The sequence below is a fragment of the Tigriopus californicus genome, chromosome 4 (genome assembly GCF_007210705.1).
Source record: "Tigriopus californicus strain San Diego chromosome 4, Tcal_SD_v2.1, whole genome shotgun sequence".
NCBI lineage: Eukaryota > Metazoa > Arthropoda > Copepoda > Harpacticoida > Harpacticidae > Tigriopus > Tigriopus californicus.
In genome coordinates this window covers 2,295,237-2,312,515 of record NC_081443.1, presented here as the reverse complement: position 1 = coordinate 2,312,515, position 17,279 = coordinate 2,295,237, and the positions used below count along the sequence as shown (strand labels likewise).

Sequence of the window (17,279 nt, the reverse complement as noted above, 5' to 3'; positions counted from 1 at the left end):
CCTTTTAAACCTTGGTAGAATACAAGCACGAGTGCTGAAAAATTGGCACGAAACGTAATGCCAGATGCAACATTTATTCCTTTTTATTTGCTGGTCTAAACCTCTGGCTGCTGTGAACGATAGCAACTTTTCAAAGTGTTTGTATCCAAGCAATGGTTGAACCACCTCGAAATTTTGAAGGAAGTTCTTTGTAGATCAGCAAAGATTGCTTAACATTCGCCAAAAACATAGATGTTCATTTAAAAAAGTACTCTAAGCTAACTTTTTCATGTAATTGTAATACTTTTTCTTTTATATGATTAGAAAAATCATTCAAATTCATTTGGTTCAGTTCTTATTAACAATCATGATTGAGCCAATCTTTTTGGGTATTCATGGCCGTCACCCTTCTTGATCGAATTTGATTCAAGTTCGAATTTCGAAAAGGTGATGATATTGTCAAGACCTTAAACTCTTACACCTTTTCATGCCCTCTTGTTTGAAGAGAAGCTCGGGCAAGCCCTAACTCTTCTCCACACACATGAAAGCATGAAATGGCAAACTCGCAAAAGGTGTCTTCTTCATATTCACTTTCTTCCAGCCTCAATTTAACAAGCTTTATACGAAGAAAGAACGGGCAATAAGTAAACAGCAGTACACGGTGTATGCACTCGTGCTTTGGATTAAAGCTAATTTTTGAGCCACATCTCGTGAAATTAAATTGATGCACAATTTGACCGATTTGAGTATGTGGCGGAACACGTTGGTCCGCCAACATGACGAGTCGGAGGATGGTAGTTGACTAGTTCATTGAGCAGGGAAACGACTGTATTTATAGGAAACGGAAATGAGTAGGGAAGAAGAGTAGGAAGAAGCGGGAAAGAGGCGAGCAAGTTGCAGGGTCGCCACAAGTATCATTGATATTTCCAATTTTAGTACAATTTCGATTATTGGTGTGATTGTAAATGCTCGTGCTCGCACCTATCAATCTAGTCACTATATAAGAACCCAGTCTAGTCAGAAATAAACAGTCATCTCAATACGCTCCCAACGAGAACATGACAATTATTAGAACCGTGTCAAGGATGCTTACCTGTTAACTGAGAAAGGGGTGCTTCGATTAAATTGTAAGTATGCAATAAGTGTTTGGCCATCGTTATTTTCCGTTTCCAATCGTCTACTTTCATATTTGTGGCATTCATTTCTTGAACCCGACCAATTCCTACAAAAACAATGTTTCAACTCATCGCTATTTTTCAAAAGAAAAGAAAATGCCCTTACTTTCGCACATCTTTTGCTCCATTAGGCAAAGAAATGAATGATTCGGATGAAGGTAAGGCCGATAAGCATCGTAGAACTTTTGATACGATGCCAATCCACCGCTGGATTGGAGCTCTAGTTTCCGCACCTCCTCGATCAATTTTTCATCTAATTGGATGGCTGTGTTCGGATCCAGTCTTGCCTGGCAATCCGAACAGATCCACTCAGACGTGATTCCCAAGGGATTTGACGAGACCAAATAACCTTGACATCCCTTTGAGTGGCACTTGATGGCCGAAGAGTAGGAACCAAACTCCGTGGGGTCGGAACACCTTTGCCAAATTTGTCAAGAGTCAGTCCCAAGTTCCAAATGAAGGCCATTTCTCTATAGATTTTCCTTACCTTGTGCAAGTGCAAGCGAAGAATTTTCCGCGCTGAAGGATCGCTCGCCTTTGAAGGGTTGTGTGCAATGGTGGAACATAGGATGCGCTTATTTCCATTCCTTTCTCGATGGTCTCGGTGGTCACGACCTTCATCTTGAATTGGGAGGTGACCACCGGCCTTGTGTTGGATTTGCACGCGTGATTCAATAAGGCCGCCTTAGGATAGAGTCCGCTCATGGTCTCGAAAGTCAATTTCGAGAGCACTTGGTACGAATTGGAATCGAGGATGCACAAAACGTCCAAGATTTCATTTTCATCAATTTCTAGAATAAATTTCACAGTATTTGGTTGGCACAGTAAATAGCCTTTCTAAGTATTTTGAAACACTTGCCTAATTTGTATTTGTTGCGGAGGAGCTCGCTCGATTTTTTTAACTCTGACCAATCCGAAGAAGTCTCCTGGAAGAAGACACACCAATACGTACAGTTTAATGCTTTATATTGTGCAATATTAGCTGTCCCATTGCCTTTGCCTAGACACTTTCGATAGCTCTATCACAATTTTGGCCCAAATTCCTATTTCCGACAGTAATGTGTCATATGGGGTTTTTGTGGTTTCTTTCCCTTATAATAATTCATTACACTTATCTTGACAATTAAGACTCAATTTTGATAAGCATGTACTTGGCCAAATCATTTTGGCTTACTTATTATGTTGCAATATTGAATCACGTTGGAAACAATACCGCTTTGAGGTGGGTGTTCTTTTCCTATTGTCAGTTTCAAGAAACATTACTGAAAAGGCTTCTTGCAAGAATGCGTCGTTGACATCAATATAAATTACGTCATAGTTTCAGAATATGCACCGAAAACACGGGTTTATATAGGTTGAGTGGAATCCTGACTGTATGTTCCGTATCTAACCTTTTGAGGGCGATTCGAGATAAGGCTGGTCATGTTTTTATACTTATTGGAGTCGGTATGCTTTAACAGTAACACTCTTATTGGAAGTATGAGGTTCCAATCTTCGAATTGTTTGGCAGGGTCTTTCAGTTCTTGAACTTGCTCCAAAACACCGCATTCAATCGGGTGATCTCCTTGCCTTTGACAGGATTTGGAGCACAATGGAACATTGCACTTGGCGCATCTGCAATTTATGTTTGAAGCAACGTCATTCCGTCAAATCAATTTCAAAGTCTCCCAACCTGTTGTTCAAATTGTTTAAAGGGAGGTAACAGGAAATGCAAACCAAGGTCACGTTGTGGTTTTTGAACGGTCCAATAGCTAGTGGTTCGTCTTGGAATAATACGGATCCACTTGGAATCTTTCTGGTCGCCACCAAAAACCTGGCCCGTGGAAAAAGATGGTTAGAAAGGCCAACGAATCTCGAAAATGCATACCCTGTTTACCTTCCTCTATCCTTGTCAGAGTTCACTCGAAAAGGATGGCAATCAATTCGATGGAGGTTCCAGTGCTGGGCTTGATGATCCCGATTGCAATAATACACTTGCTTACAATTGCTACAAGATTTTGCGGCATCATGGCTACAGACGACACATTGTCCACCCATTTTAAATTTGAGGCAGTGTTGTTCCACGGTGAGTTGGAATCCCTCCAACTTTTACTCTAACATTTGGATGCGGGCGGGAAAAGTTTTCCTTGAGGTACATGCGTACAAAAACCCTGATTTGAGCAAGTAGCTCAGGCAATACGTCCAATTGAACGAAATCTTTTGCAAACTAGGATCAAGTCTATAGAATGAGCAAACGGTTGAATCGTTTTGCTCGACAATTGAAAACTTCGATCAAATGAAAAGTATGTAAAAAATGCTTGGCTACCATTATTTCTGTTGCCAATTGAAAACTCATAATAATTAAGCTGTCGAAAAATGTTCTTTTCCGGGTTGTGTTATTTATGAGTGAAGCAATGTCAAAAAGGATTTTGTTCTCCATACTACTATAATATCATCAAGCATTGACATTACCTTTCCACTTGAAAAGAACTTGATAAGATAAAAACCAGTTTAAAAACGAAATGGCGATCAGTTTGTCGATTAGTAGACGTAAAAGTTTAAAAATATAGAAAAAAAAAATCTGGAAGGGATGAGTACTGATTTCAGTTCAGGTATGAGGTAAATACAATGCATCACATTTGCTGATACATAGACCACTGGAACTTTACGGAGTTGATAACACAAATGTGTCGTTTGAACCGTCTTCTTCTCCGAAAACATGCCCAAAAAATATGCCCGGGCAAGCCTGTAATATTTCCCTGGCATATGCGTAAATACACGTTTCGCACTCGAGGCTTATCAACACCAACATCCTCGATCAAGTTTATGTTGAAAATGTCAAATGTCAAAGTGATGCACAGTGTTCATCGGCTGAATCGTCAGGATTTGTCCCGAAATGTGGAGCATCATGGTTGTTTTGAGGTGGTATTTCGTAGCGTGAGCTCGAGCAAGTACTTCAAGATCTCGACCACTCTGGTCTTGGGATTAGGACTGTATGTAGCTGACATTATTAGTGATATCTTCGTTGGATTTTCTTACTTCTTGAAGAGAGATCTGTGGTGGGGATACCTTAGTTTGGGTACGTGCTTGAAGGTTCCATTTCCCAACTCTCAATGCAGCTCATGAGTTAATAACCTACTCTCATTTCTCACAAGGCTTGATATTCATCCCTGGAATGCTCCGAGGGATCTATGAGCTGACCAGGCAACCAATTGTTTACCAGAATGAGACAAAGACGTTCAAGCTAATGAGAAATTATGGTAGATTTCGGCAACTCCATTTCGGGTTGGATGTTTTCCCCAAAGCCTACCTCAAATTACCGAAATCACGAATCATCAGACTGATTTGCGCCCCATTGTATATTCTCAGCATGGGTATCTGGTTTCCGTTTCTGCCCATAATTCAGTAAGATACTTATCGTACTCATAATATGAGCATGGCAGCAAACTAGAATTTTGTTCCATCTACCGTTTTATCGTGTTCAAGAGCTGGGGCTTTCAGTTTTTTCATTATATCTTAAAAAACATTTTAACCCCTAAGATATCTAAGTGTGCTTCTTTGGCTAAACCACTTGCCACTTGCACGCAAAATAAATGTGGAATAGGCGGTCTATCTGCCTGCACCAGGCTGGCTCAAAAATATCTAGGTACAGCACTCTGACGTCAGGTTATAAGCAACCCAATTTACATCTCTTGCTTAACACCATATTGGACTACCCCAAGACGACGTCACCTCTGGACAATAACTGAATTTCGATGGAGAAGAGCGGGATACCTTTTTTCCTTTACAAAAGTTGGGCAATGTTGACTAAGAGAGCTTTCGCCAATTTTGAGCTCAATCACACTTCTGTGTCAACAACAATAAGCTCTGAAAATTCAGCATGACGTGGGCACCAAATGACTAATTTACCACCACGTTGTGGATCTTATCAACATGGTGCTAGATCGTTCAATTTGTGCCCTCATTGGTCTGAACTTAAAATGCTCATTCCTCTTGACACAGACGTTCGATTAAGCTCTGGTCAATGCTTTCTACGCGTACAAAAACCCAACTCGTGCGAGGGGAAACTCATTTGATTCATTGAGATGAAATTGCCAAATGTTCCCGACCACCGTCGCTGTCCAGTGATGACGTCATCCTTGAATTTCCAAACCCAACCAGTCCTCTTGTTTTTATACATGAGATAGATTCTAGGCTTGGTCGTGATTGTGAAAGCTAAAATAAATTCATACATGCTTGCTTGCTCGCAGGTTTCTGAGGGTGGTGGAAATGCAACTTGCGATCAAGGAGAATTCTCACGACAACGAGATTGAAAAGCTCAACATAGAGGAGCATCGAGCCATATCCATCAAATCAGTGGAGACCTTTTTGGAGTCTGCGCCACAACTTTTTCTACAAATCTACGTTTCGTACCAAACGGAGCTGGGCACAATTAGTTAGTTAAAACAAATCATGGACTTCGACGCTACTAGAAATGCTAAGGATCCAAATGGGCAGGGCTTGTACCAAATCCGATCGGATTCGGATCCGATGCGCAGCGCTAGTACAAGAATACGAAGTTTCGAGGTTTTAAGGTTCTTTTGGGTTTAATTTTGTTTTCAATTTTACTATTATATTGACAAATTTTTTAAAAATCTTTTTTTCTTTTACTAAACGTATTAAAAATGTTTTTTTTTCATCTTGCTTTTGATGGTTCGAAAAAATTTAACGTAAGGCAAGTATTCCATGATGGCAGGCCGTGTGACAACTTGTTTTGCATTTATTTCTTCATATTTTTTCCGCACTCCTTTTTGTTCCTTCACGAGATATTGTCCCCACTTTTTCAACTTTCACACCGCTACTATAAAAAGACGTTCTGAAGCTTGCCCATTCAAGTTAATAATTTTACACTTTCTAAGCCAACTTTCCTCCTTACTTGACATTTCTTGCGCGTTTAAAAGAAAGAGGAAAGTAACGGTAACGGGAGGGCTTAAAGACCTTTCCGTTACCGATACCATTACTTCTGAAGAAATGGAACACGTTACCAATAGCGTTACTGAAAAAGTATCTTGTTATCCAAGCACTACAAATGGGCTTTAGGGAACATCGGAAATCATCCATGACAATTTATGATTTGCTCTTGCAATTGTGAGGAAAAAGAGGGTATTTCTTGCTTTGAATGATTCAATCTTAATTCTGCTTCATTCATAGTGTTAATTGCCTCAGAAATTTGTGATTTGGGTCGAGTGTAGAGCTGTGCATCGGATCCGACTTTTCGGATCCGACAGTTGATTATATCCATTTTCCTGATTTTGATCTAAGCCCTACTACTGTACAGTTTAAGACGCCATCGCAAATTTCAAAGGCAATTAATATTGATCATCTTAACCTTTTCAGATTGGTGGTCGGTGATGTCCATGGTCTTTTCTTTCTTGGCGATTGTGAAGACATCCATCGATTTACAAGAGGTTGATCGGTTTTTAAAAGCCATCGGCAACCCTTCATCTTATTTCATCTATTTAGTCACGTCAATTTTTTGGTTTACCACCACTGTCCTGTTCAGAACTTTAGCGATCTCAATCTTGTGTTTTTACGCCATTCATATGAAATTCAACTGGATTATCATGAGCATTGGAATGGCAATCTTGATACTTCTGAATGTTGGAATCCGCTCCTTGTTCACAAAATCATGCCGATTACTTCATGGGACCATGTCTGTGATTGCGCCTGTGCACATGATTATCATAAGAAAGAATCATTTTACGGAAAAGCTCACCAAGAGCTTTCTTGGCTGTTATGTCGCTATCAACTCGGCTTTTCATTTTGCATCACTTGCCATAATCTACTCCATACGAACACATGACATCTTTCTTTTGGCAGAGTGGATAACACAAGAGGATCTCTTTGCACATCTGTTTCCAGGAAGCGTAATTGTTGGACTACTTTCAGTGCTTTCATCATGGCTTCACTGGAAGTGGGGACTTTTGGAATTATTTCGTGTTGAATGCAAGTATCCAAATTTTGAAGACAAGAGAAAACGAATCCGAAGTTATCCCAACAATTGGAGAATCAGGCAAGATCACTCACCCAAAAATTTGGCAGCGTTGGGACTGTTCTATGGCCAAGATCCGTCTGGCTCATATCTTTGCTGTTACGATTGTGGGATCAAAATCAGGGGACATGATGATGAAATTGCTCCGGATGTTCTTCATGGGGCCCGTTTACTTCAGTACAAAATCACTTACTTCAAAGATACGGACACAATTCAAAACAATAGCCCGGATGAGATCCGCGGAGCATTTAACCGAGCCAATTACGTGAAACCCACTTGCAGGGTACTAGAAAGCAATGGAGTGGATTTTAAAGATCCAAAAATCAGGCTACAAACATTTAAAATGCATTGGGTCGACCAATTGCCCCATGGAGTTCGGCCTTATGCTTTGGCACAAGCAGGATTCGTTGCTACGATGGGTATGACAGCGGTTTGCTATGACTGTTACACTCTGGTGGACTGGACCAACGCCTGGGCCAGATTGAATACTCCCTGGGGCTTACATGCGCAACACAAACGGTCTTTCAGATGTCAATTTCTTCAACAATCCTTGAGTGTTGAAGCAGTCCGACTTGAAACTTTTCCCAACGTTTGGCGTCTCTCTAAAGAGGAACGTCTCAAGAAACAGTGTGACCACTTGGCTCAAGCCGGATTTTTCTGCCAAATGTGGCGAAATGGACAGGCCTGGATGAAGTGTTGCAACTGTCCGGCCTACGTATATCACATGCCATTCATTGAACCGCTGAAGAGCAATGTCAAATCAATTGCTCCAAAAGAGGGTGAATTGGAGATGGCCGGACCAAACTATCATCCGTTTGACGCAAATACCGATTTTGCATATTGGACGTGGATCATTCATTACGCTCAAAGCATAGACTGTCCTTACATTCAGGACCATTATCGGAGTTCAAAAGCTAGACTTCAGAGCTTTCCTGCCAACTGGAATGCCAATGTTAGTGCTGAAACGGTTGCCAACGCAGGGTTCATCTACTTTCCCTTGAGTAGCTACACAGGAGCCGGAAATTTCAAAGAAATCCAGAACAAACCTACCACTAAAACGAAATGCCCAAAGTGTCTGCTTGAAGTCGATTGGAATCAAGAGACCCTTCCACCTAATGAAATAATTCATTGCAGTAACGTCCCATCGATGCACCAAGAGCTGCTATCCACAGTGAAAAGAAGTTCCAGTACCAAAGAATAGAGAATGAGTACTTTATTGAATGAGAAGTTTAAGTTGAATTTAAGCTATCCCGGGATGGATTATTGAGCATCCTATACAACATTGATTGTCGGTTATTGAGAAGCCGAGAGGGAGAGTCGAATTCGGCCACCCGGCCAGAATCCATGACCAGAATCTTGTCGCACTTCAAGACCTTATGAACTCGATGAGTGATGGTGAGGATAGTAGAATCAGCAAAGTGACCATTCACAGATTTGAGAATACGATTCTCCATTGAATTTGACAACGCTGAAGTGGCTTCATCCAAGATCACCACCTTGTTTTCAGCTTTGGGAAGAAATTATTTTACATATGATATCACATAAGTATCTGTCAATGAATAAGAGAGTCCTTTTTTCTTACTGAGGAGCCCTCGAAGGGTGCAAATCAATTGGCGCTCGCCCACACTTAATCCCACTCCGTCGGAATCGATGATGAAGTCGAGAGTGTTGGGAAAACTTTGAATAAAGTCCAACATCTCTGTGGATCTGATTGTATTCCACAAATGAAAGTCAGAGTATCTATTTTCCGGATCAAGGTTAAAGCGTAAAGTTCCGTTGAAGAGAGCATAATCCTGAAATTGCCCAAGGTAAGATTAGTCATTGATTGCCTCTATATTTGGAGTACAAAGGAATTAGGAATTATTAAACAGGCGAGCATCATTTACCTGGGGTATGATAGTGATTCGAGACCGATGATGAGCTAAATCCATCTTAGCTATGTCACAATGATCAATAAGAATTGATCCATCGAGCTTTTCAATAAGCCGATATAAAAGAAGGGCAATGCTTGATTTTCCTGCTCCAGTTCGACCCACTATTCCGACTTTCTGACCCGGTCGGATATCCACGGAAACATCTTTAATACACACTTGACCTTCACCGGGATATCGCCCCGAGAGACGATGAAAAGTCAGATGTCCGCCTGCCTTGACAGTTTTCGGAGCTATCGAGAAACTTTTGTCTGAGTAGAGCCCATCATACTCCTGTTCAATATCCTGATACTCTTGGAGCCGTTCCACGCTCACCATGGATTTTTCCAAGGCAGCCGCGTACCTTGTAAATAGGAAAACGTCGGACATGATCATGATAGCCGAGGTGAGGCACAAACCGGCCATGTGGGAAGTAATATCATGGCGGTTCCAGATAATGAACATGGAAAGAGACGCAATGAAGACGGTAGTGATAACTTGAAGGCGGACGAAAAGCCAACAATCCGAGACCATTTCCATGTAGCAATTCTTCTGATGAGCGTTGATCTCATTCAAACTCAGATCCAGTACTTGGCGCTGATTGCGAAAGGTCCGGATTGATGCCACGCCACTGACGTTCTCTGTGATAAACCCATTGAGACTGGCCATGGTGGCGGATGACAAACGCCGAAACACCCTTGATATATGTATGTAAAATTTGAAGATGCATAAGATACCAACAATAAGCGGGACCGTAGAAAATACATTGCTGGGGAAAGTGAAAAGAACTATGAAGACAGTTCCACATATCCGCATGCATTGAAATATAAAACTTTTGAGAGTACTGGGCAAGATCACATCAAGCTCGTTCAAGTCACGAGAGAACCGATTAGCCACAGCACCAACCTGTGTAGACCAAATGAAGTCGATAGTACTGTACACGACTTTGTGAAATACGGAATTGTGGATCATTGATGAAGCCCCGATTGTTGCGTTATTGATCTGGAGCACTGCACCAAGATAGCTGAAGGCTTGGAGCAGACCCAATGATCCGTATACGAGAATGAAATTGTCCTCTCTAGTTTCAGACGTTGCAGCCCGAAGGTTTGATTGCTCCTCCGATGTCCATCGTGCCAACCATAGTTTGGTGCTGACCTCGAAAACCTGACAAGCCACGTAAAAAGTAATGCCTACAAGAGACCCAACATATCCCAAATTCTTCAAGTAAAACATATAATTGTCCTTGGAGACACTCTCGTAGCACATGTCGTCCAAATTGTCAAAGCCACTGGTTTGAACCGATCTCAAGATGCTGATAGTGTCTTGTCTTTTCATCAGCTTTGGCTTAGGTTTAATCACGTCCTTGTCTTCTTCAGCCTCGAGGGGGTCCATAGCCTTAAGAGATTGCCAGACCTCCATATCCAGATTGTGTCGTTGTTCCAAAATGTCTAGTCGACCAAAGTCGACAATGGTGCCATTTTGCATCAGTATGAGCTTGTCCATCTTCGCCACCATGGCGTAGTCATTGACGATCATGACCCTGGTTTTCCGTCGTAGCAGTCCCTCATTGCTAATGACATCCTTGAAGATAGCTTTCCTCAATTTCGGATCCACCGCCGAGAGGGGATCGTCCAGAAAGTAGATTGGACATTTTTGATGTACTGCTCGCGCCAAGTTGATTCTCTGGCGTTGTCCACCACTTAGATTATCGCCATTCCCATGAACCCAGGTGAGGTCACCATCTGGAGCTCCTTGAAAATCTCGTGTGAGGCCACAAGCCTCGACAATCTTGTCGTAATTGTGCTTGACGTAATTTGAGCCCAACAGGATGTTGTCCCTAATGGTTCCGCTTCGCAACCAAGGTGAATTAGCCACCAGAAGGGTTCGCTCACTCATCTCTAATTGTCCATGGACTTTGTAGAGCTCCCCGGAGAGAGACTCCATGAGTGTACTCTTCCCACAACCCATCGGCCCGATTACCCCAATGAGCTCCCCTTTCAGAATGGATAGATTGATGTTCTCCAAACACAGATTGGCATCTTTGACGTCTGACCGGGCAAAGGAGCACTTGCGAGCCAGGATGGCTACTTCCCCCGGTTGAATCTTGATGTTGCCATTCCGGTCGTCCTTGATCCGATCTGGTTGTTGATCCAACGCTGGAAGTTCAGTGGACGCAAGGAACTCGTCCATTCTGTCCAAGGACACGAAGCCTTGAGACCAGGATGCAATGCCGCTGGGGAATAAGCGGAACTGATTTCGCATGTTGTTGAAAATGGCCAGAGAAACAAAGGCCGTGGTCGCTGTGAGTTTGTTCTCCGAGGAGTCAGAATTCATCAGGGCATAACTGGCGAACGACAGAAAGGCTACAAGGAAGATGGCACAATTCCACATGAAGCTTTGAAATGCCTGGATCAAAAGAAACTCTCGCAACGCTTCCAGTTCATGCTCCCTCAAGCCCTGAACTGATCGTTCAAAGGTCCTTTCCCAGACTTGAAACTTAATGACTTTTAAGTGGTTCAGGACCTCGACCACTTTCTTGAGCCTCTCGTCCTTCCGCTTGAGTTGGTTGCATTGGCATTCCTTCATCCGGAGCGAGAGGAACAGACTGACCAACAGAATCAGGCACAAACCCGTCAACCCTGCATAGATTTAAGAAAAAGCATCTTGGATGAATACATACATATGTACGATGGACAGTATACCTATTGTTCAGACAGAAAATGAGCTACATGAATTGGAATTAGACAAATACAACCCGGCAAATTGGGATGGTCTGCACCTTGTCTATTACAGGGTTGCTACAAAGTTCGCCGGCGATAAGTTTCAGTACTTGTAAATCCATCGTGGCTCAAATTGGCAAGTTGGATTGGCCTCGAATTTTTGGAGGAAAAGCGCTCCTAAAGATCATATAGAAATGTGGAGACACTCGAAAGAGGATTAAAGGCTGCCTGTGAAATATCACCATTAAAGCTGTGCTTGCCACAATGAATGGAGTTTAAAAACGTATCAGTCAAATTGTCCGTGCAAAAGGAGGCCAAATGAATCATTTTACCAATAAGAAAGGTTGATGACAGTTCAATCATCATAAAAAAGTTTGATGAATGTATCTCATATGGTTTTAGAACTATTTGTATTTCTAAGTGCCGGCGTAATTTGTGGCAGCCCTGTAGGCCGAGCTAAACTAAAGGCCTGCTTAGTACATAGAGGCAGGGGAGAATAAATAATTGCTCATGGCACTGGTAACGCACGCAAATTAGCAATTACACTCGGTGGTGCATCGAGAGCAATTCTAATTGTAAGATGCCTCAGGCTTCCTCCATACCACAACTCTACAACCATTTCAGAGCAACAACGACAAACCAACTTCATGCAGGGGCTGGTTACGAAAGAGACGAAGAACAGACCCATTGCCTGCCAAAGATGCTGGAGAGTGGTTCCTGCCTGCCAGTCATGAATTTCCCCCTCTCCACCTTCTCGAATCCGCGCACAGTTTCTGTTTTTCTTCCCCCGTGTAACGGTTCTCCAAACTTTTGAGGAGATGTGCTCTACTGCTATACGTATTATGATACATGTTGGTCATGATGTTCCCCAGCAAAGGTTTGTTACATCTAGAAGAAGTACACGCTGTATAAGTAATCCTTGATTGCTAAGGACTTGACTAATGAATAATACTGGTTGATTTGGAGTGAATGGCCGGGCCTGAATTGCTTACCTGGGAAGATACTGGCTCCGAGGATAGAATAAAGGTAAAGAACTGACAATAACATCTGCAGTGGACATGCCCAAGGGAGGTGAATGAAACGGAGAGCCTTTTGAAGGAACACCGTGTCCACGGAGATCAGATTAACCACGTCACTGTCTGAAATGTAATCAAGTCAAAGGTTTATTCTTCTCTAGGTTATAGCATATAGAAACATCAATAGTCTGGGTGTTATAGGTACTAGCTGTTGATGTTTGCAGTCTTTCCAAATAACACATGAGATGCAATTGAAAAAAAAAATGATTGTTAATGGCGAGTCGAATTGTATTCCTCACGAGATAGAGTTTGAAACACGAAGGAAATATGTTTTTGAAATTGAGAAAACTCTAAAAAGTGTGACCTATTGTTGATGAGGAATTATCAAACGTGAGAATGATAATCGAAACTTGAAAATTAGGAGATCAAACGCTAAATCATCAAAAGCACACATAGTTCAGCTCCATTTTAGTGTCCCATGTTCAACAGAACATTCTTTTTAACTTAGTGGGCGGTTGAGTTTCATTTGAAAATAGCATCTAGTGATAAGTAACTTGGAAACATTATATCGAAGTTTTGTGCAAGTTGGTTCTTTCATTAAGAAACTATGATCCTCACTTAGGAAATATCACTTACTCCCAAAATACGACGATACCGAAAGCACAATTATTTTATATGCGCCCAATTAGAGGACCTTACAATCATAAAATGGTATTTACTAAAGACCAATATTTTTTGCCATTGTCTGAAGTTTTCCTTCAGTTCTACAAAAAACACATATCCTTTGAGGCGCTTAATTGCAATATTTCTGCTTCATTTTTTATCAATAGCTAAACACCAACTTAAATTGTATTTTGGGCCTAATACCTTGTAGTATGAGTAATTGCACAACAAAGTTTTAAACATCATTTAATCGAATAATCGAATAGCTCATACGTAAGTTCGTACGATCAACATTAGAATTATTTTCGGTACCGATTTGCTTACGTTCTAGTCGTCATCCGTCCGACAAGGTCTACTATATTGTAAAGTACATGTCTTACCCTTGGGACTCTTGAGTCGCAGTGATTTCCGGAATACTGCCGCGGCCAGAGCTGTCTTAGTATTCATGCCAGCCATGTTGAGTTGGAAGAAGGCATGAGTCTCACAAAGCGATCCAAGAAAGCTAACGACAACAAGGATCAGGGCATAGAAAATGCCATGAAACGGGAACCCCTGGTCTTCGAGGTCGGCCACGTCAATGTAATGGATCACTTGTTGCAAAGACATGGGAACAAGTAGCGAGAAGAGGATCCGTCCTAGTTCCAAGGCCCCACTGAGGATCAGACTGCCTTGATTCAATTTCAAGATCAAACGTAACGTGTCACTTTTGAACCAGGATTTGGGTGTTAGGTATTTTTGGTTTTGAATCCAAAGGGAAGTCAAAACTGAGGCCGTATATTCGTCGGCGAGTTGTGGAACCTCGTCGGAAGACAAGCCGGCGGTTCGCTCTTTGGGGAGAAAGACCTGGAAGTGGTTGAAAAACAACCGTCCCCATAGGGACAAAGAGGGCAGAGGTGGAGCTTGGATCAAATCTGGAATAATCACAAAAAGACGAGGTGTCGAGGTGTTATTTGCAAACAGAGGAGACTTAATCGGATTTACGGGGAACATGCCAACAAAATCTCGGTTAGTTTTAATAGATACTTTATGTGCCTGATTTCATCTGAAATGTCAGAATGAAAACAATAATTACTCATTATTTCGTCTGAGATCATCAAACATGCGTTATCGTTTTGATCTTTTAGTCACGTAATGCATTCTTGTGAAACAAAATATTTTCAATAAAGATGAAATCCATCCTTTTTTCGGTAATATGAACTCACCTTAAAAAACTACTTTCAAATGAAATCAAAATGCATCAAAGTTATTATGATATTTTGAACCAATATGCCACTCTTCTGGGAAAAGTGTTTTCTTTATGAAATAGTAACGAATCTACAATTAAGAATAAAGCTTTTGAAAACCAAGATCACCTGCTTCATCGTAACACTTTGAGTGGAACTCTTCTCGTACAAAACATTCTTGTAATTCAGATCACTCTGTAGACGAAAAGCGTTAAACTTGGAGAATTGTAATTGAAAAATACGATTGGGGGAGAAAATGATACTGTCTCTAATAGTATATGGAAAATGAAAGAATCAAGGATCATAATTTCTTGGCTGTTGTATTTGGTATGCATTGCGCTCTTCTTACGATCATCTTCGTCGATACCAAACATAGTAAGTTTGAATTCCACCCAAAGGTGACTTCGTTTGGAATATTGAATCCGTTTTATTCCGGTTTTCCTCAAGATTTCAGAATAAATGTATGCTGAAAGTTGAACAGCATTCACCAATTCACACATTAAAAACCCTTCATTGTGTGAAAAGAGTCATAATACAGCGTTAAAGATTCAAGAAGTGCCCACGAAAGTGGTGGGAATAAGAGGCTTTTATTTCTTGAACGAGGGAAAAGGTCATTCTTACACAGATGATTCATTTAAGTGCCTAAAGAGGTTCAAATCCATTAGACAGGCCAAAGTTATTGAGCCATAAAACGCAGCTTATAGAAGTGCGGTAAACATTTTAATTTTAGGAACTCTCTGTGATTTGCTATACAGTTGGGTTTGGGATTGGTACAACATATATAGAGCTAACAACTTTGTGATAAAAGGGGTGTATTAAACAATTTATGACACGGTTTCAAGAAAAAGAAAGACTCCGAACATAATTACTAGAAAAGTGATATTCCAAAACGCTTAAGGGACTAAATTATTGATCATCTCTAAGACACAACCTAAATGGCAATCGTGCATTTCTTAACTGATTAGTCACTTTGCCGTGAACGAAGAAATATATGGTTTAAACGAAGGGTTGGAAGAAATTGGCACAAGAATTAAAAAACTTCACCCAGAATCGAATTGCTGAACGCAAAAGATGACATTTGTGGTGTGTGAATGAATTTCTTAACCATTTTCATTCTCAATCCCAAATCAAACACCACATCACAATAGGTTTTTTCTACAATCACCGTATTTAGTGTATACCGAGCTCAAAAAAGAAAAGCAGTATAGATACGAATACTGCATGTTAGATCTTAGACCCTTTGGGAAACTTCAGTCGTCAAATGCATGTTTTTCTCAAAGCCCTTGTTAGGAGTAAACAATTGACAAGAAAAAAAACTCATAGTCCAGAGTCCCCAACTCAATTCCCCTGTCAACATAACTCAAAAACAGCAGCAACAACAACAACAACTGGAACAACAAACATGGTCCATGCACACACAATCAAACGGAATTTCGGGCCCTCAAAAACATGAGATCATCATTATAAAAGTCAACATTTACCGTTTTCCTCGAGTTGGAACCCGGATGGGCCATAATCAAGTGCGGTCTTTTTTGAAGTCCTTCCTTCTCCTCCTGTTGTTGTTGCTGTTGTCATTGCTGTTGTTGTTCCTCTTGCTCCTCCATTGGTAATCAAGTCTGCTTCATGCCAAAACGAAGATGAGGAAGTGGGAGAGGTTTTCGGGGAAATTGCGGCCTTGATGCCTTCAGTGGGCATTATTTCGTCCGGGGTTGACCCTGTCACGACAACCTTTGAAACCTCAATGATTGAATGAGGAAAAGCGGAATTGGCAAAATACTGGGAGGTTCGGTGTTGGACCTTAAAAGAATGTCAGACAGTTGAAAAATGGGTCTTTGAGTGCATTTGAAATATCGAGTGGTTTGAGAACTTTGATTGCAATCAATTGCATGATTAATGACTCAATTTGAATTCACATATCGGTCAATCATTTCTTCAAGGTAGTCAATACCGAAATAGTTAATCATGTATTGGTGAAACTGAATAGGCTGTAGAATGACCCTTGCTGTTGTTCTAAATCTCTTAACTTTGTTTGAAACAGAATGTGCAAAAAACAAGAACCTTACATGCTTGAGACAAGGCCACAACATTTATGTTTGCGTTCCCAATAGTATGCAAATATTAATTTCAGTGCGGCTTTTACGATCTTATCGAAAATTTGTTGCATGATAGCTATTCAAAACTGTCATAGACAATGGCTCATCTTTACAAAATAAAGCAAAACGAAATATGATTTGTTACTTGTTTAGTCATCCTAAAAACTCAAAGAAGAACCACTGCCTTGACAGCCCAGCCGGCACATTGGCAAAGCTTAATTTAGGCAAGTTTATTTATTGTACGTAGAGTTTGCAGAATGCCAAATTGTAAGTAAGTTTCATTTCTCATTTACCATCCAGTAATCATTTTCCACGAGTACCTTGGAACTCACTTATCCTTCTAGTTGCAACAATTCCTTCTTTTTTCTTTCTTTACCATCATTTAATGCTCTTANAAAGTTGCAATCATGATTTGAGATTTAGGAAAATGCTTCCATGAGAGCCTCATTATTATTTCATTTGACATTTCACTTTTGACACGTTAGGACGA

The 17,279-nt window shown here is 41.0% G+C and overlaps 2 protein-coding genes across 3 annotated transcripts in view; both read right to left on the bottom strand.

The window, feature by feature from the left end:
* Window positions 1–7,795, bottom strand: part of LOC131878883 (SET domain-containing protein SmydA-8-like) — an 8,799-nt gene extending 1,004 nt beyond the window's left edge. Inside the window, exons 1-7 of one of the 2 annotated variants that reach the window (XM_059225022.1) lie at window positions 3,031–3,712; window positions 2,827–2,967; window positions 2,546–2,768; window positions 2,014–2,080; window positions 1,642–1,945; window positions 1,261–1,571; window positions 1,073–1,201 (exon numbers count right to left, since the gene is read on the bottom strand). In XM_059225022.1, coding sequence (XP_059081005.1) covers window positions 1,073–1,201; window positions 1,261–1,571; window positions 1,642–1,945; window positions 2,014–2,080; window positions 2,546–2,768; window positions 2,827–2,967; window positions 3,031–3,191 — 1,336 coding nt within the window. In that variant the 5' untranslated portion in view covers window positions 3,192–3,712. Of the gene's footprint in view, window positions 1–1,072; window positions 1,202–1,260; window positions 1,572–1,641; window positions 1,946–2,013; window positions 2,081–2,545; window positions 2,769–2,826; window positions 2,968–3,030; window positions 3,713–7,199; window positions 7,451–7,667 lie in introns of those variants that run through there. The other variant, XM_059225023.1, reaches the window with a different exon arrangement.
* Window positions 7,796–8,378: 583 nt separating this feature from the next.
* LOC131878880 (ATP-binding cassette sub-family C member 2-like) lies at window positions 8,379–16,856 on the bottom strand. Its single transcript, XM_059225018.1, has 6 exons — window positions 16,178–16,856; window positions 13,854–14,384; window positions 12,787–12,933; window positions 9,051–11,713; window positions 8,747–8,957; window positions 8,379–8,671 (listed from the first exon to the last, which is right to left on the bottom strand). The coding sequence occupies exons 1-6, from the start codon at window positions 16,389–16,391 to the stop codon at window positions 8,394–8,396; spliced, it is 4,044 nt and encodes a 1,347-aa protein (XP_059081001.1). The 5' UTR covers window positions 16,392–16,856; the 3' UTR covers window positions 8,379–8,393.
* Window positions 16,857–17,279: the final 423 nt, after the last annotated feature.

What these genes read in the sequence shown, in the direction of transcription:
- LOC131878880 (XM_059225018.1), bottom strand. Translation starts at nt 16,391, where the DNA reads ATGCCCACTGAAGGCATCAAGGCCGCAATTTCCCCGAAAACCTCTCCC. An exon ending in GCGACTCAAGAGTCCCAAGG is followed by an intron (nt 12,934 to 13,853) that starts GTAAGACATGTA and finishes ATTACATTTCAG; the next exon opens with ACAGTGACGTGGTTAATCTG. An exon ending in GAATCACTATCATACCCCAG is followed by an intron (nt 8,958 to 9,050) that starts GTAAATGATGCT and finishes GGGCAATTTCAG; the next exon opens with GATTATGCTCTCTTCAACGG.